This window comes from Peromyscus eremicus, chromosome 14 (genome assembly GCF_949786415.1).
Source record: "Peromyscus eremicus chromosome 14, PerEre_H2_v1, whole genome shotgun sequence".
In the NCBI taxonomy this organism is placed as follows: Eukaryota; Metazoa; Chordata; class Mammalia; order Rodentia; family Cricetidae; genus Peromyscus; species Peromyscus eremicus.
Genome location: NC_081430.1, coordinates 64749896 through 64768069, shown reverse-complemented (window position 1 = coordinate 64768069; position 18174 = coordinate 64749896). Strand labels below are relative to the sequence as shown.

Genomic DNA, 18174 nt, shown 5'->3' with positions numbered 1-18174 from the left:
AACACACACAGACTCAGATTGCAGTGACAACAGTGAGGTGGCAGGGTGCTCTCTCCCACATACCAGGTGGTCTGACATGTCATCCGTGCACTCCACTGATGTCCGCCTCCACCATTCCTGACTCGATGGTACTAGGGTTGTGTGGCCGTCATTGTTTCTAGACAGAAAAAAGTGATGGGGACAAACCATTTCCTTTTAAGCAAATGACATGGATGAGAAATTATACCAACCACTTCTGTTCAAAATCTGTCAGCAAAGCCTTGGTTGTGAGGCACCTATGCCTTCAGGAGTGGCTTGGGAAGTCTTTCAGTGGGTGACCATGTGCACAGATGATCTCAGTCACCATGGGACTGGGAAGAATGGGGAGCTGTGACTAACTAGCCCTCTGCTAATGATGACTCTAGAACCATGTCACCTAAAGTCTGCTGTTCTACAGAGGAAAACCAGTCAATACTAGCATGGTTAAAATGAGTGGCCCTGTTTTCTAGAGAATTTAGAGACACTAAGTAGAAAAACAAACTGGGAGCATTGCTTAGCTGGGAGAGTGAACAAGGGCCTGAGCCTATCCCCACAGCCTCATAAACCAGGTGCAGTCGCACAGGCCTGTAGTCCCAGCGTTTGGGAGCTGGAGGCAGAAGGATCCAGATTTCAAGGCTACCCATGCCTACACAGTGAGGTCCCAGCTAGCCTGGGATACATGAGACTCTGTCTCAAAAGAAGACGCCTTCCTCTTTCTTCAGCACATTGGCAAAAGCCAATGGTCTCCACTTGTCTTGGACAAACAGCCGTGATTAAAACTCTAGTATATCATTCTGAAGCCACCCACCAGGGTATTGAGAATTCAGGCCCTTGCCCTTACACACTGTGCAGACAGTTAATCGGCCATGTCTTGTCTTTCCTCCCAGGATACGCTTGAGATGTGCTCCAAGGATCAGGAGTTTAAAAGCATCCTCTTTTCTCTGTGTTACTTCCATGCCTGTGTGGCGGGGAGACTGAGGTTTGGCCCCCAGGGCTGGAGCCGAAGCTATCCTTTCAATCCCGGAGACCTGACCATCTGTGCCAACATCCTCTACAACTACTTAGAGGCAAGCCCTAATGTAAGTGCTGTGGTCAGATTACCTCTTCCTAGGAGAGGACTGAATCCATCAGTCTTTGGGTGCTATCAGAACAGACTATAATTTCCTTTTTGAAGCTATTATTGAAATAGTCAACACGACATAAGCATTTTCTGCCAAGTGTGAAAACAAACCAGATTAAAGGTTTTCATAGGATAGGTCAAACCAGTTCTACATCAGTAGCTTACGGGAAAAAAAAATTGTCCTTCATTATGTTAACAAAAACAGTGGTTTACATGTGCATATATGCTAGATTCATTAGGCAGGTAATGAAGCATTTGCACAAATGTAATTACATACAGCAGTTCTGACAGTTCATAACACTGCATTAATAATCACCACAATTAGTTCTGATGATGGAAGCAATTTACAGTGCGTCACATGTATAAATAATGGTGCATTTCCTGCATATGTCATTATTATGTATAAGGATGCCACCTTGTTGTGACTTTCTCGGTAATATTCACCTTGATTTGAAGTTAAAGGTAGATGGATGATTGTATTTGCTAACCAAGCCTGCAGATGGGGATGGAAATGCCTCATCAAGAACAGTTGTGTAAACTCTCAGAAACCAAATGATTGGATTGTAGAAGAGAAGAACCATTAGTTCCTAAGGAGAGTCGAACGAGCTTCACCTCCACAAGGGGAACTTTTCCCATTAAGTGGCATCTGTAGATATATTTGTCAAACCAATCAGAGGTGGAACTATGAACCACTCCATCTATGAAGGACCTTTACAGACTTCCTATCTGTGTGTCTAAGGAAACGGTGGTCTGTTGTTCTTTTAGTAAGTAACCATTGTCACAGGTTTTCCACGGTGTTTTCTCAGGTTTTAGTGGCAGCTTGACTGCCATGACACTGTGCACACCCAACACATATCTGGGGGCTTTCTCCCATGGAACAGGTTCTGAATATGTTATTTCAAAGTAAATGGGTTTTATATGGTTGTGACCAGCAGTCCCTATCTTTTTTTCCTTGTTTCATTGTTTACCTTGCTTGTCTTTTGGTTTTTGGTTGTTGTTTTCTTTTCTTTTCTCAATACTAGAGATAGAAATTAAGGCTCCATATATGCTAGACAAGTGCTCTACCACCAAGACACATTTTCCCAGCCCTCCTCTAAATAAGTTTATTTTGCTTTGTTTTTTTTGTTTTTTGGTTTGGTTTTTTTTTTTTTTTTTTTGGAGATAGGATATCACTATGTTGTCCAGGCTTGCTTTGAACTCCCCCTCTAGCCCAGGCTGCATGAACTTGACATTCTCCTGCCTCAGGCTCCTGGGTAGCTAGGATTATAGGCCCAAACCACCAGTCCCAGCTGATCTTAGCATGTTTTATGCAAACTATTACACATAAAATGGAGCAGTGGATTTGGGGGAGACGGGGAGGTGATTGTGGGGAACTGAGAGGAATGGAAGGAGGGGAGGTTGTAGTTGAAATATTGTATGAGAGAAGAATAAATTTAAAAAAAGAAAGAAAAAAATTACTCTAACACTTTTGAAGGAAGAAATAGACAATATTTCCATCGATGTCCTTGGTAATAGTCCATGAGTCTGGGTCCAGGAAGGCAGTCCTATGTCAGTCGAGCTCTGTACATAATAGAGGAAGACATGGAGAGGTGAAAGGGAGATTTGGCTTGTCCTCGTCTCCAGCCTTCACATCAGCATCACAGTTGGTCAGGTAAACTGTGCTGTGACCTGCTGTTCTTTCTGTGGGCACCAGGGTCAACAGAACTTTAGGTGTTTAATTCTGTCATGTCTCTCAGATGTCTTGACCCAAGTCATTTGCCACACATTAAGAAGCAAGTTACCAAATTTGGGAATTAAGTTAGCCTGTGCCTATTATTTGGTTGTACAAAATGTTCTTGTATTAGATACTTTTCTGTTGCTGAAATAAAACTCTATGACCAAGACAATTTATAGGGGGAAAAAAGAGTTTATTTTGGCTTATGGTTCCAGAGGGTTAGAGTCCATGATGCCAGAGCGTGGCAGATGTTGCTGCAGGAGCAGGAAGCTAAGAGATCACATCTCACCATGAGCATGAAGCAGAGAGTGAAGACTGAAAACTGGCGCTGATTTTAATCCCAAAGCCCACCCCCAGGGATCCAGTGATGTACTTCCTCCAACAAGGCTGCATCACCTAACCCTCCCCAAACAGCAGCACAACTGGAGGTCACATATTCAAATGTCAGAGGTGATGAGGGACGTCTCTCATTCAAACCTCCACAGTTCTTTACAAGAAGGCATTAAAGGACGTGGTGAAGGGTCTAGGAGGCAGATCAACCACTGAAGTGCTGGCTGCATGAGGACCCAAGTCCAGCTCCCCTGCAGAAACATACAAAGCTACATGTACATACCTGTAATCAGAGTGTTGGAGGGGCAGGACAGGTAAATATCTGGAACTCCTCCAGGCAGTCAATCAGAGCTCCAAGTTAAGTGAGAGCACCTGGCTTAAAAAAAAAAATCATGGTAAGCAATTAAAGATGCCTGATATATGAGCCTCTGGTCTCCACATGTGTACACATATGTGTGCATGCAAATCCCACACACCTGTGTACAACACACTCCCCACACGAGGGTTTTTTAAAAACCAAGATTGGGCTTAGGATAAGGAACCAATGATTGAAAAGCGCAGACCTAGCTGATCAAAGTTATGAAGGAACTACACATTGACTACTGACATGCAGGGCATTAATTCAGTCTGTTTCTATCCAGTTCTGCTCTGTAGAGTGTGTGTGGAGTGGCAGAGAGCGCCCCATCGTCTAGCTACTTCTCCCATTTCTCATACGAATCAAGCCAGCTTAAGAGAAGGACACACTTTAGGTTCATTTCTTCAAATTCATATAAACTTGTAGCAAGTACATTGGAATGGCCTCAGCAGTCTGACTTCTGTTCTGTCACATCATGCCATGAGGAAGGCTATAATTACGATTTTACTTGAACTGTTGGGAGGCAATAGACTGCCACAGAGGGTACAAAGGTTCCTGTCTAGAAAGGCGTCATCACAAACTGGCATGTTTTGCAAACCTAGAGGGAGTGAAAGGGCAGCGGAGAGAGGTTTGAACTCTGTGAAGCCAGCGCAGGAGATACCATGATTTCTTGAATAAATCATGGTATGGTAGTTACTGCCCTTCTAACAGTCTTGCCCAGTCAGGCTGCAGCTGAGCCTGAGTCAGTCTAGAGAAGGTATTTACTTGTCTGCCAGTCTTGAGACAGTGACGGCAATCAAGTGGACCCCAACTACAAACTGTCTAGCTGATGCTTTCTTTTCCCAAGACACATAGTGAAGACTTTAGATGGGGTGTGATGATGAGTCTTGGGGGCTGTCAACTGCCTGCACCTGAGAAGCAGGAACCTCAAGTGAAGAGCCACCTCCTTCAGATTGGCTTGTCAGGTTGAACTGTGGTCATGCCTGGGAAGCATCTTCTTAATTGCCAGTTGATGGGAGCAGGGATTCAGCCTACTGTGAGTGGAGCCACTCCTAGGCAGGTAGATATGGACGACATACAAGAGCTAACAGAGCGAGCCAGTAAGCAGCCTTCCTGCGTGGTTTCTGCCTCAGTTCCTGCCCTGGCTTCCCTCATGATGGATTGTAACCTACAAACTCAGTAAACACCTTTCCTCCCTGCAAGTTGGTTTTGGACAGTATTTTATCACAGCATTAAAAAGTAAAGTAGAACAGCAGATAATAAGGGCAGGTGAGACTTGAAGGCGCTAGGAAACAGCATCTCACGAGTTCGGGATGAAATTCAATCCTTCAACTGTCCTATGGAACCTGTTCCAGAAATGACTCCATTTCCTTCAAAATCTGCAGCGAAGTGTGGTGGTGTTAAACTTTTGTCAATACATTGAAAATAATTCTCCCAAGAAGTTCTACACAAAAACTTAGACACATCCACACTGCATTTAGCACTGGCTGACAGGGTCATTGTAGGGCTGTTGGGGTAGAGGGGAATGTACTCCCGGTCAGCCAAGCTTGGGCAGATATTCTAAGCCTGGAAGTGAGTATTTGTGTGGTGTGATGTTGAGTTTTAATTGTCAGTTTGACACAATCTAGAATCACCTGGGAAGGGGGGGCTCAGTGAGGAACTATTTAGTTAGGCTGACCTGTGTGCCTGTCTGTGGGGAATTATCTCCATTGGGCTAATGGATCTAGGAAGACCTTCCCCGCCTGTGGGCAGCACCACTGTTTTGTGGGCCTGGCCCTGGACTCCATAAAGAAAGGGTGGAAAAAGTAGACTGAGCACCAGCCACATGAAATTATCCCCTCTGATTTCAACTGTGGCTATGATGTGGTCAGTTGCTCAAGTTCCTGCCATTGGACTAACTTAAAATTGTGAGCCAAACAAAGCAACCCTTCCTCATGTAGCTTTGTCTGGGTATTTTGTCCCAGCAACAGGAAAGGAAACTAACACTTACTGTTTTTCCCCAGGTCCCATGGGAAGACCTCCGTTACCTTTTTGGGGAGATCATGTATGGGGGCCACATCACAGATGCCTGGGATCGTAAACTATGCCAGGTGTATCTAGAAGAATTCATGAATCCATCTCTGGTAAGACATTTTAAAACTTGTTACACTAAGAAAAAAAACTCTGGTAAAAATTTTCAGATTATTTTTACTATGTATGTAATTCTTAGATGTTCCTAAGGATGCTGGCCTTTCATAAACGTATTCTGCTACTCCTTTTGGGGAACTGGGAAGTTGTTAAATGCAGTCTTGTTGGATCTTCATAATATCCCTATAAACTGGGCTGAGATGACACTGTTTCTCCATCATACAGACCAAAACACTGAGGCTCAGCGATTGGCCCCAAATCTCTCGATGGGTGTGGGCATGAGCTTCAGCAGAGCATAAATCCTGTGATTTCAATCCAGGGTTCCTTTCCTACCTTTGTTATTGTTGTTTTGCCTCTGGCATAAATCATAAAATATTCTACATGTTGATCAGTAAAATTATTAAATTACTAGATATATGCTCAGAGGAACTGTGGCACTTACGTCTGTGAGGTGATGGACTCAATGGCTTGACTGAATCATTCCATCATGTAAACCTGGAGTAGGACATCTCTTTGGGGGCATTGAGATGGCTTAGTGTTAAAGGTGCCTGCTGATAAACCAGACCAACTGAGTGCAATTCCTGGATCCCACGTGGTAGAAGGAAAGCACCTCCAACGAGTTGTCTGGGCTTCCACACTCACACTCCTCCATGAACATGAGGGCACATGCATACCACATACCCCCACACACATACAAATACATATTACAATAAATGTAATAATAACATCTCATGGTATTTCACAACTACAGTTACAATTTTTTGATTTAAAATAAAACGGCAAGTCTATTAAGACAGTAAAACAATGAGAATATCAACCATATATGAGGTGATGAGCTTACTTGGGGGTTTGCTTCAAACAAGCTGTAAAAAACCACAGAAGAAAAGTAAAGCTGGAGCAATGACTCAGGTGTTAAGAGCATGAACTGCTCTTGCCAAAGACCTGACTTCAGTTTCCAGCACCCAGGTCAGGTGGCTCAGAACAGCCCTGAGCTCCAGGGGATATGACACCTTCTCTTGGCCTCCCCAGACATCATGCCCACCTGGACATTCCTCCACACAGAAACATACACATAATTAAAACTAAAATATTTTTTAAATGACATTGCTGTAGGACCATTGAGTTCCTATTGTTGTTTTATGTGTGATAACAAAACAATACAGCTCGGTTTTAAAAATAAAGAAAAACATGACAATCCTTGTTGCTTCTGCGAGGAAGGCTAAGTTACCACTGGCAAAATTTTAAGACCAAACGTCTCCTTGTTTCTCATTGCATTAGCCCCATGTCTGCATCAAATGGTTCTAGACCAGGCTCCGGTTTCTGGTGAAAATGTTTAGTTCTCAGTTCTTGACTGTAGGAGCTGAGGTGGCGGCTCTGCTTTCCTGATGCTCTCTGGGTCTCAAATGGTGTTCAAGATTAGGGTTTTCTACTGCTGTGACAAAACATCATGATCAAGATAACATATGAAAGAAAGCATTAATTGTGTTTAGTTTTACAGGGTTAGAGTCCACGGCAGTGGAGCAGAGGCATGGCAGGAAGAAAAGCCCAGAGTAACTTGTTGATCCATAAATAAGAGGCAGAGAGAACTTAAAATGGTGCAAATCTTGTGAAACTTCAAACCTGCCCCAGGAACACATCCTCCGGCAAGGGTGCTCACACCTCCTGATCCTCTCCTAATAGTCACCAACTGGAGATCAGTCATTCAACATGAGTCTATAGGGGCCATTCTCAACCAAACCATAGGGGCCATTTTCTAGTTGTTTCTTGAAAACTTGAAGATCCTTGTGTTAATCAGCTTCCCATCACTGTGACCAAATACCCGAGATAAGCAACTTAAAAGGAGAGAGGGTTTGTTTCGGCCCCTGGTTAAAGAAGTTGTAATCCATGGCTGAGTGGGTAGTGGCTGAGTACATGAATATGGGAACACATGGCTTAGGAGGTATGTTTGTTTCATGGCAGGCAAGAATTGAGAGAGAGAGAGAGAGAGAGAGAGAGAGAGAGAGAGAGAGAGAGAGAGAGAGAGAGAGATCAGAGGTCCAAATATCCCCTCTAAGGACATGCCACTAATGACTTCATTTCCTCCCACTGGACTCCAACCTCCTAAGGTTCTACTACCTCCCAAGAATGCCATAGACTAGCAACCAAGGCTTCATTCACAGGGGCATTGGGGCGATACTACCAAGCCAGAACAGCACCCTACACCATCCAAATTCATCTAAACATGGCCAAAGATACTAACTTGATTTAGAGTAGTACTGAAAGGGTGCTTGTTGTGTTTGGTTTTGGTAATTTGAGAAAACTTCCATTCATAGCCCTTCTGAAAGCTTTTCAGATTCAATCACCTGCCTCCAGCCTATTTTGAGAGGTCACCTAACCATGTACCAAGAACACAGTATGTTAGAGCCTAGTCAAACACTGCAATAGGCACTGTGATTGTTTTTTACTTCTTTAAATAGTATTGGCCAACAAAACAGAAAGTTAGAGCTCTCTGCTCTGTGAGCATTCTTTATGTCTTCCTTTGACTTGGAGTTTCCCAGTCCTTCTCCTAATGAGCAGGATTCCACACATCAGATACTTTCAATTCAGTACAATCAGAAGTTGCTCTTTAGAAGGTCTGGGAGCAAGTTACCATGGAGACGTGAAAGATAAACAGTGCTCCAGAGCCACCTTTACAGAGGCTTATTTCTCCAAAGGATGGTGGAGGTCAAGAGGCCCAGCAGGAAGCTCAGGGGGTGACCTCCCCTCTGGCTCTGGCCTGTTGCTAAGGGTAGAATCACTGGTGCCCCAAGAAATAGTTCATTAACCTTCATAAGGCTGAACTGCTATTCAAATGATTGTAAAATAAATACAGGTGCTGAAACCTGAGAGGCACTGCTGGTGTGCGCGAGCCCTTCCGAAGCACAGGCATCCAATCTTCCTGCAGAGCAGGTGAGATTCTCAGGGTGGAGATGCCTCATTTACAAGCTGGCATCCTCACTGGGCACTGTTACCACCACCTCACCAAGGGAATGAAAGCACTTGCTGACGTCATGTTAGAAGCTGTACGTCCCAATTATTTTGTTCTCATGCAAATACTTCCCACTCAGCACCCGCAGGTCACTCTTCTGTCCCTTCTTACATCAGTTAATATATTTAGAAGTTCATATTATTGCTACTTTGGAACATGACCAAAATGCAGCCCACAGATGGACCAGGTTGAAAATCCTACTATTTGCAGAAGATCTGGTTTCAATGATGTCTGTCAGAAGGATGGGCTTCTTGTTGAATAAATAACTCTCTAATGGGAAGGCATCTTAAAGAGCCTTTGGGTAACATTAAGGAAAACAGTCATTTTCTCAGGTAACACAAACATTTGGCAGTGCTAAATAACAAATATGGTATACTACTTTTGGGAAAGGAGGCACCGGGCCACCTAAAAGTTATATGGTGTCAACTATTTGGATGACATAGGCAATAATTAGGAATCCAGGCTTACAGTGGAAACACAGCCCCTGGCTGAATTAGAACTCTTCCATTTGTTGTAGAGTCCAACTTATTACAGAACTCCTCCGAGCAGTAGTTTTATTATATGTGAAGCAAGAATGACCAGCTCAAGAGTTTGATGTCAGGTTAAACACTGACAACACTAGAACAATGTGCTTGTAAATGGGAAACCTTTTTATTATGAAGTATATGTTTTCGCAATATGTATTTCTTTCTTGATTGTGCACTACTCTGTATAAATGTGTTTTTTTTTTTATTTTTATGTGTATGGGTATTCTATCTGCATTTATGTCTATGTACCACATGCATGCAGTGGCTGTGGAGGTCAGAAAAGTGTGTTGGATTCTCTGAGACTGGAGTTACAGATGGGTGTAATTTGCTGTGTGGGTGCTAGAAATCAAACCCAGGTCCTCTGGAAGAGCAGCCAGTGCTCTTCACCATGAGCTATCTTTCTGATAATAGGAACAGAATGTTTGTATTAAGCACCTGTGCCACAGTAGGGGTCAGTCAGTACCATACAGGTGATGTGTTATTGCTTTCCACTACAGTCCTGAAGAACAGGTATGACCCCCTCATGTAAGCAAAAAAGAACACTCTCAGAGATTAAAAGAAAAAAAGAAAGAAAAAGCAAAGAAAGAAAGGAAAAAGCCGGCAGAGTGGAACGTGGATTTAAAGTCAGGCCCACTCTGCTGCACACTGCACTGGCTGGAGTTCTGATCCCTTTGTAGTTGGTGCAAAGGTCACCTTAACAAGGAGGTGTGTCTGCACCTGATTTTGTGTGCTCTGTGAATGGGGGATGATCCAGATCACAGTTCCAGTTCTGCTACTCACTTCCAATCCAGCTTTATGCAGGACACCCTTGTACAACGGGTTATTTGTAAAATATATTATCAAGAAAATTACAAGAGTACTTTTCCATTCTAAAGAAAGTCTGGCAATGGGCTTCACATCTGAGTAATTTCTGAAACTCCCAACAGCACCCCTGAGCCAATGTAGTTTGGACCCAAACGACCAAGTGCCAATGTTGTTTGTTCAGACTTGCAGTAGATTAGGGACTCCTTGCCATTACTATTTGGAGAGGCAGGCAAGTAGTTGGTTCCCGCCCCCCCCCCCCCCCCCCGGAAACACAGTGTGAAAACAAAGAACAATAGCCCATTGAGTCAGCACAGTTGGCTTCCAATACCTGCACATGTTACCGTCTTATCCAACTCCTACAAAGATAAATTCAGATCCTTGGGGGCAGTTTCATAACGTGGAGCTCTGATTTGTCTGTGCATGATTCCATGGATGCTTTAATATTTGCCAACTTCTGGTTTGGGCTATTATATTGTTCCTATGCAAATCTGTATACAGATTTTGTGTGGTCTTGTGTTTAGTTCTACAGGGAAGGCTGGATGTAGAATTGTTGGGTCATTTGGTGACTATGATTATTGGTCGGACAAACCACAAAACTGTTTCCACCAATGCACAAAGGTTCTGTTTTCTCTACATCCTTACTAACACTGCTACTATCCACATTCTTTGTTCTTGTCATTTTAATGGGATGAAACTGTGTCCTGTCACTCTGGTTTGCATGTTCCCAAAGATACTGAGCATCTTCTCATGTTCTTAGGAGAAATGTCTGTTGAGAATGGGTTAAATCCTTGAGAATTTAAAACATCTTCTCAAATAGACCTCCCATTGAAGAAAAAAAAGTCCCCATTGTAGAGGAATACAGGAATACAGGAATGGTCCCATCCACAGGAAGCAGTTTTGTCAACAGCCCTTCAGTAGAAAGGTTGGATTTGATCAGGATTTAGAGATGGCTCCAGTGGTTAAGGGTGTTTGCTTTGCATGAGTACTGAAGTTCAGATCCCGGCACCTAACAAAGAAATGTCTGTAATCCCAGAACTTTCGAGGAGTGGCGAGGAGAAAGGATCACTGGTTTCTGGCCTCCAGTCCAGCAGAGACAGAAGCCCAGTTTCAGGGAACAGCCCTACCTCGAAGGGATAAGCAGAGTGACAGAAGAGGACACACAATGCCCTCCTTAGGCCTCTGAACATGACTGCACACCTATGTGCACATGTATTCACACACACACACACACACACACACACACACACACACACACACGTAAAATCTTAACATAAAAGAAACAGGAGTTGTTTGGGTTTTCTTTAAAGTCAGGTGGGCACAAATGTTATGAACTGAACCTTCCTCCTCAATCGTCAACATTTTAGTATTGAAGTAAGAATTGAGGTTTGGTTCATGTACTTTGTGGGTTGTTTTACCTTCCTAGAAAAATGAAGATGTGCATAAAATAGGCATGTCTTCTCCTGGGGCAGAGAGACCCACACATCTGGAAAGCCTGTTCTGTGTCTTGGTGTTGGTGGCTGATAAACCCTCACAGCCACAGTGACCATGCTGTGACCATGAGATCCATTTTACTTTTATTATTTTTTTATTTATTTGGTGGGGTTTGTTTCTAAAAAACTTTTTAGGTAAGATCTTGCTGTAGCCTCAAGTGCTGGGATTACAGGCATGTGCCACTATGGCTGACACATCTGCAATCTCTTAAAGCCGACAGGCCATTAAGGGTGATAAGCAATGCCATTTTCCTTAGTTTGCTGCTGTCCTTTGCTTTGCAATTCGACAGACATGAAAATCGTACCCCCTAGTCTGTAAACAGACCACTTAGTCACCATCTGGCAAAGCACAGACCACTTTCCAGCCTACTGGCACTGCCCGGTTGCACTCAAACATCCAAACCCCTGCTGAGTTGGTTTTCTGCACTCAGAATTCTTTGAAGGATAAATTGAACTGCAGCTTTCAGAAGTCCTTTCATCTTCCTGTCAGTAGTAACCAAAAAGAGCAAGCCCTTGTTTGTAGAGAACAAAGTTCCATTTGGATGTGTTTAACTTTGGCTTTTCTTTTTTACCTTTTTCCTTTCTTCCTTGTTTCTTTTGGTTAACTTACCTGTCACAAGCTAATGATGGTGAGTTTAACTTTTCTATGTGCACTTTAGTTTGGAATGTTCTGAATCTAATCAAATGTAAATTTATATCATTCTTTATAAGTAAACAGGAAATAATAGATATGTTTAGAGCAAGCTTGGGATGATGACGGTGGTGGTGAGCTAATTCCATTTGCTCCTTCCCCTGGTCACTTCACATTTTTGTGTGACTGGCACTATGAAAGGTTAGATAATTTGAGAACATTCCTGGTACAAAATGAAAGTGTAAATGCTGACTCAAATATTAGAAATGGCCCTGGAGTTCACAGACAGCAGTTGAAAATCCCTATCAAGTTTGCATGTTCTTTATGCCATCTAGGACTGTGAGAGGAAATAATCCACCATTATTCAAAGACACACAACACAACAGTGTGGAAAACCACAACTACTTCATTGCCTTGAGTTCCTATGAAGATTTCCATTTCCAAGGTGTTTTGTATGGGGTGATCACCCCAGATTATCGAACGAATAAATTAAACTCTCTCCACACAATTGTAAAGAGATGTGGTTCAAGACACACAGTAGCAGACAAAATCTTTCAGAAAACGATTTACCAGGTCTAGACAAAAAAGTGCTGTATTGGACAATGATCTTTAAAAAAAAATTTTCCTTGTATATGTAAATGCATGTGTAGATGGAATCCAAGGTACAAGAGACTGGAGAAATTAAGAGAGGTGTTAATGATGCCCGAGAACAGAGAACTGGATGAGAGGAATGTGAAATAAAGTAGCAAGAATATTTTAAGCACTGGACTGTTTGTTGCTGGGCAGACTCCGGTCCATAAATTCTTTGGTTACATTTTGAAGATTACTTTCTTGTGTGTAGATTTCCTATTTCTGTTCACCTTAGTTTTGTGGAAAACATCCCTCTCTATGGAGCAGACAGCAGTTGAAAATCCCTATCAAGTTTCCCTTCCCTCAAACACCAGTGAAGTAGATGGGCTAATAAAGGTTACATTGCTGTGGCCTTTCATTCCCATACAACTGTGTCCTAAACAATTCACGTCCATGGACCTGAAGTAGCAACACATACCTCACCCTAAGTCTCCCAAGGTCCTGGGGAGGAAGCAATAATTTGACTCTTAGTATAATATGGCCTATAAAATGGAAGTCATCTCAACCTTGTATTTGTATAGTTCATATGTATCATGTGATTTATGATACGTCATGTGGAGTGTGTTACACTGGCTACATTAACAGCATTTCACTGCTGTCAAAGTAGCATGAGGAAGTGAGCCTTAGCTTAGAGTTTAGGATGCACCAGTCCACGGTGAACTGATTCCACTGGAAGGAAGGGTGTAGCAGAGGAAAGTGGTTTCCCTCACAGCAAGCAGAAAGGAGAGCAGCCAGGGACATGCTCTGCACCACCTGCAGTGACCAACTTCCTCCAGTTAAGCCACATCCTAGAGTCTGCAGAACTGTCTAAAATGGTACCACCAGCTGAGGACCACACCTTTAATACATGAACATGGGGGTGCATTTTATATCCCAATACTGGGGAAGCTATACTGGCAAAATGGGTTCTGAATTAAGTTTATATTCAAAACACCTACTTGGGCAAATTAATGACCAAACATCTTAATTTCTTCTCTAGGAAATAGGCATGTTTGAGAATCAGTAAGTTGAAGCAGGTAACATTGACTCATAGGCAGTGATGGTGCAGCCATGTTTACTTATTCACAGTACGTGTACGGTATCACACTGGCCTGAGCACATTGAAAATTACCTTTCCTCAGAGACATGGTTTGTGTTTCTTGGAACTGTCCTCAGTGGTCAGCCTGTTGTTGTAGGTCAACATAAGCACAATGTTGATCGTGAAGCATTTTGGAGTCTGGTATCACACAGCATCACAGTGGGACTTTTTGCTAATGTTCTGTGTTCAGGAAGTGATGATACTTTCCTAACTTTGGAATAACTAGTGTTTCTTTATGGTTGAAGATTGAAGATGAACTCATGTTGGCACCAGGATTTGCAGCTCCGCCCTACCTAGATTATTCTGGCTACCACCAGTACATAGAGGACAAGTTGCCTCCAGAAAGCCCAGCACTGTATGGCCTTCACCCCAACGCTGAAATAGAGTTCCTGACAGTGACATCCAACACACTCTTCAGAACTCTACTGGAAATGCAACCCAGGAATGCAGTCAGCAGTGAGGAACGGGGGCAGTCTGCAGAAGACAAGGTAAGGAGATCGTTCTTGTTCTAATCTTTAGAGTGAAGTGTGCTAATCTTAGGTATTAGTCTCCGTTGAGCTTTACGACGCAGTCAGAGAGCTGCTACCAAGGTCAAGGTGTAGAACATTTTCAGCTGCCTAGGACACCCATAATCCTTCCTGACCTCCATCTTTACATATTGACTGGTTTTGAATTTCAAGGACACGGACTTACACAGTACTTATTGCCAGACTCCTTTGACTTCGTAGCAAGTTTCTTTGACTCACGCATTTGTTCAGATACCAATGGCCCCTCCTTGTTGTGTTCTGTCATAGGAATATATACTTTTTATCCCACTGTGGGCAGGTGTCTGAGTGGCCATGACCATCCTCACATAACCCTGTCAAAAGACAAACATTGACCCCCAGGATTGTAGTCCGAGATTCGCTGTGCTCAGAAATGGGGTTGTCAGACCACGGATAGGGAGTGTTTAGCTTTAATTAAAGGACTCCCAGTCATTTTCCTCACGTGTTTCTGACAGTCACACCCACACTGGCAGCTTATTAGTCTCCTCCTTCAGAGTCTGTTAGGGATAAGCTGTCCCTCCGTGCTTTTAACTTTGCATTCCTTGGCTGAGTTACAGGCCTCTTTTCACATGCAGATGGACACTGGATTTACATACATGAAGTAATTTTTACTTGTTCCACTTTCATCTTTTAAAAATTTTTAAGCTTTTTATTTATTCTAAGTGTCTTCAACATCATGTATCTTGATCCCATTCACTTCCCTGTCCCTTCAAATCCACCCTCCCCAAATAAAATGAGAGAAAAATGGGTGGGGGGATTAAAAAAAATCTCATCATGGAAGCTGCAGTGGGACACAGTGACTCCACAGTAAACCCCTTTTTTCATACATCATTACTTGCAGGTGTTCATTGCAAAGTCATTGCTCTGGTTTGAGGCCTCTGGTTTCTACCACACTACCGATGCTGGGCACTCACTAGCACTGTTCTTGGATATCCTGTTGTTGCCCTGTGTTGTGGAGATCCTGCAGCTTTGGGTCTGCCTGTCAGGTCCCTGTGCTCCAGCAGATCACAGATGGGGTGGATGTTGGGACGGGCCAAGTCATAACCCTGGTTCTGGGCCTGGGCAGCTGCAGGGTTGGTCAGCCTGCCAGTTCTCCCCTGTCCTCACCACTAGGGGGAGCGCTCCAGCATTGCCCTGGCTAATCCACCTCCACAGCAATGGGAGAGGGGGCCAGTTCTCCTGCTTTCATGCCCTCAGGGTTGGCTCTTCCACAGCTATACCATTAGTGCCAGCTCGATGGTGTTGCCCAGGTGAGGTGCGGGGACAGCCCCTCATCTTTGCACACAGATGCCACTTGGTTGGCAAATTCAATGCTAACTGAATAAACTGACCATGGTGGAATCTAAAAGAGGGGGGTGACAAGTACTCATGTGGAAACTCTGAGCATCTAGCAAGTGACCAGAGGCTGTAGGCACCTTTGGAAGCCGCACTATTCTGAGACTTCAAAAAGTGTGATAGTCACTGTCTAGTTAGGGTTCCTACTGCTGTGAAGATACATCATGACCACGGCATCTCTTATAAAGGAAAACATTTAACTGGGGCTGGCTTACGGTTCAGAGGGTTAGTCATTTATCATGGCAGGGAGCATGGTGGCGTGCAGGCAGACATGGCACTGGAGGAAGAACCCCGAGTTTTACATCAGGATAGGCAGGTAGCAAGAGGAGAGGCTGACACCGGGCCTGGCCTGAGCACTCGGAAGCCTCAAAGCCCACTCCCAGTAATACTCTTCCTCCACAAACCCTCATGCCATCCTCCATGAGCCTATGGGGGCCATTTCCTCCATGAGCCTATGGGGGCCATTTTCATTCAAACCACCAATTACCACAAGCAAAAATGAAATAAAGTCTGTGTGTTTCATTGATTTAAGGTTAAGAGTATCTTGGACGACATTTTAGAGAGACTTCCAGAGGAGTTCAACATGGCAGAGATAATGCAAAAGAACCCAAATCGAAGCCCATATGTTCTTGTTTGCTTTCAAGAGTGTGAGAGGATGAATGTTCTCATCCGGGAAATCCGTGTTTCACTTCAACAATTAGACCTTGGTTTGAAGGTAAACTCACAAGTGGGACAAGACGGGGCTTCACCACACTGGAGGGTACTCACGGTGGCCTTTCCTCTCTGTGCCAGGGAGAGCTGACTTTATCTCCTGATGTGGAAGCCCAGCTGTCTGCCTTGAGTTATGACCGGGTTCCAGACACTTGGAACAAACTGGCTTATCCATCGACTTATGGTCTGGCCCAGTGGTAAGTGACCATCTCCACTGCCGCCGGCAGCTGTAAACATCAGCACAAGGTCAGCATTCTCCATTTCTCCTGTGAGAACTTTTGCTCCATGACCATCACCAGGCAAACTACTAATTTCACGTGAGGTCCTCTGGTATTTTCCTCCAAAAGCAAGTCAGTTAAGCCAGACCAAGATTCAAATTCTCCCACTTAATTAGGTAACTGCTCTTTGACAAAATACCTGATCTCCTGGTCTTCATATTTTCATCTGGAAAAAAATGTAAACAGAATTTCCTCATTTATTTAAAAGTCCTAGGAGCTACTTGTGTTTGCCTGTTGGCATCTTATTCCCTTTATTTTCTAAACTGGTAATTACTTATGCAATCAGAGGACTTTAGAAAGTACAGTGTCTAGAAAGCTAGACTGCTTTCACATGGGCGGTACCACTGCTGGTGCCACAGCCAGAGGCAGAAACGGGGATTGCTGAAGGCTGACGTTTTACCCCCAGATGTTCTGTGGTCTTGGTAGACTATTCAGAAAGCATCACAGGACTCTTATCTATTCCTTTTTTGGAGTGAAGTTCTTTGGTTCTGATTCAGGAAAAAAAATACAGGACAATCTGGAAGGTGCCATTAGAATTCCAAAGGACAGCATGTTGGAATCCTGCCCAACTTGGCTTCTTTTCCTGTTGTGATAAAACATTTTGACCAAAGCAGCCTAAGAGAGGGAGGAAAAACTGGTTTAGGTTAGCTCATGGTTCCAGGCGCAGTCCATCACTTGAAGGAAGCCTCAGTGACAGGAGCTTGAGATAGCTACTAAATGTAACAGTCAAGAGGCAGAGCAAGGAGTGCCAGTGGCTCAGCTCACATTCACCATTTATACAGCCTAGGATCCACTCGGGAACAGGGTCACCCGTATTTATAGTAGGTTTTCCCATATCAATTAACCTAATAAAGATAATCCCTTAACAGGCATTCCCAGAGGCTAAACTCCCAGGTGACCTCAGATGACCTCAGATGCTGTTGACAATCCACACGGTTACAGTCTTCTAGGCACCCAAGTGGCTGTGGGAGATGGGTGCCACTCTGGTTTGCTGTTGCCATGATTAAACTTGGGGAAGAAAGGGTTCACTTCAGCTACAGTTCTAGAAAACAGTCTACCTATCACTGTCCAGGGACCAAGGAGGAACACTGCTTACTAGTTTATTCTCTTCACTCAGCCAACTAGCTTTCACAGTTCGGGCCCGCCTACCAAGGGATGGTAGTGTCTTCCACTGTGGGCAGACCCTTCCATGTTAATTAGCAATCAAGATAGTGCCCAACAGAAATGTCCACAGGCCAATCTGATCTAGGCAAGTCTTCATTTGAATTTCCCTCTCTCCGATGACTCTAGGTTGTTGTATCGAGTTGGTAACACAGGTGTGAGCAAAGGGGCAGGACAGCTAGGTGACTTCCAGGGGATCACCACTTCTCAGGACAGTGAGTGGACCTCAACAGAGTTTTAACATTATAAATATATAAGGCTAAGTCTATGTACCCAGAAATGGAGGGTTTGCATTTAGTTACATTTTGGCTTT

The 18174-nt window shown here is 43.7% G+C and overlaps 1 protein-coding gene across 1 annotated transcript in view; it reads left to right on the top strand.

The window, feature by feature from the left end:
* The window catches only part of Dnah11 (dynein axonemal heavy chain 11), a 319597-nt gene that overhangs the window by 297868 nt on the left and 3555 nt on the right, over positions 1-18174 (top strand). Inside the window, 5 exon segments of the mRNA XM_059279404.1 lie at positions 906-1097; positions 5541-5660; positions 14077-14319; positions 16244-16426; positions 16504-16619. Of these exon segments, the coding sequence (XP_059135387.1) occupies positions 906-1097; positions 5541-5660; positions 14077-14319; positions 16244-16426; positions 16504-16619 (854 nt within the window).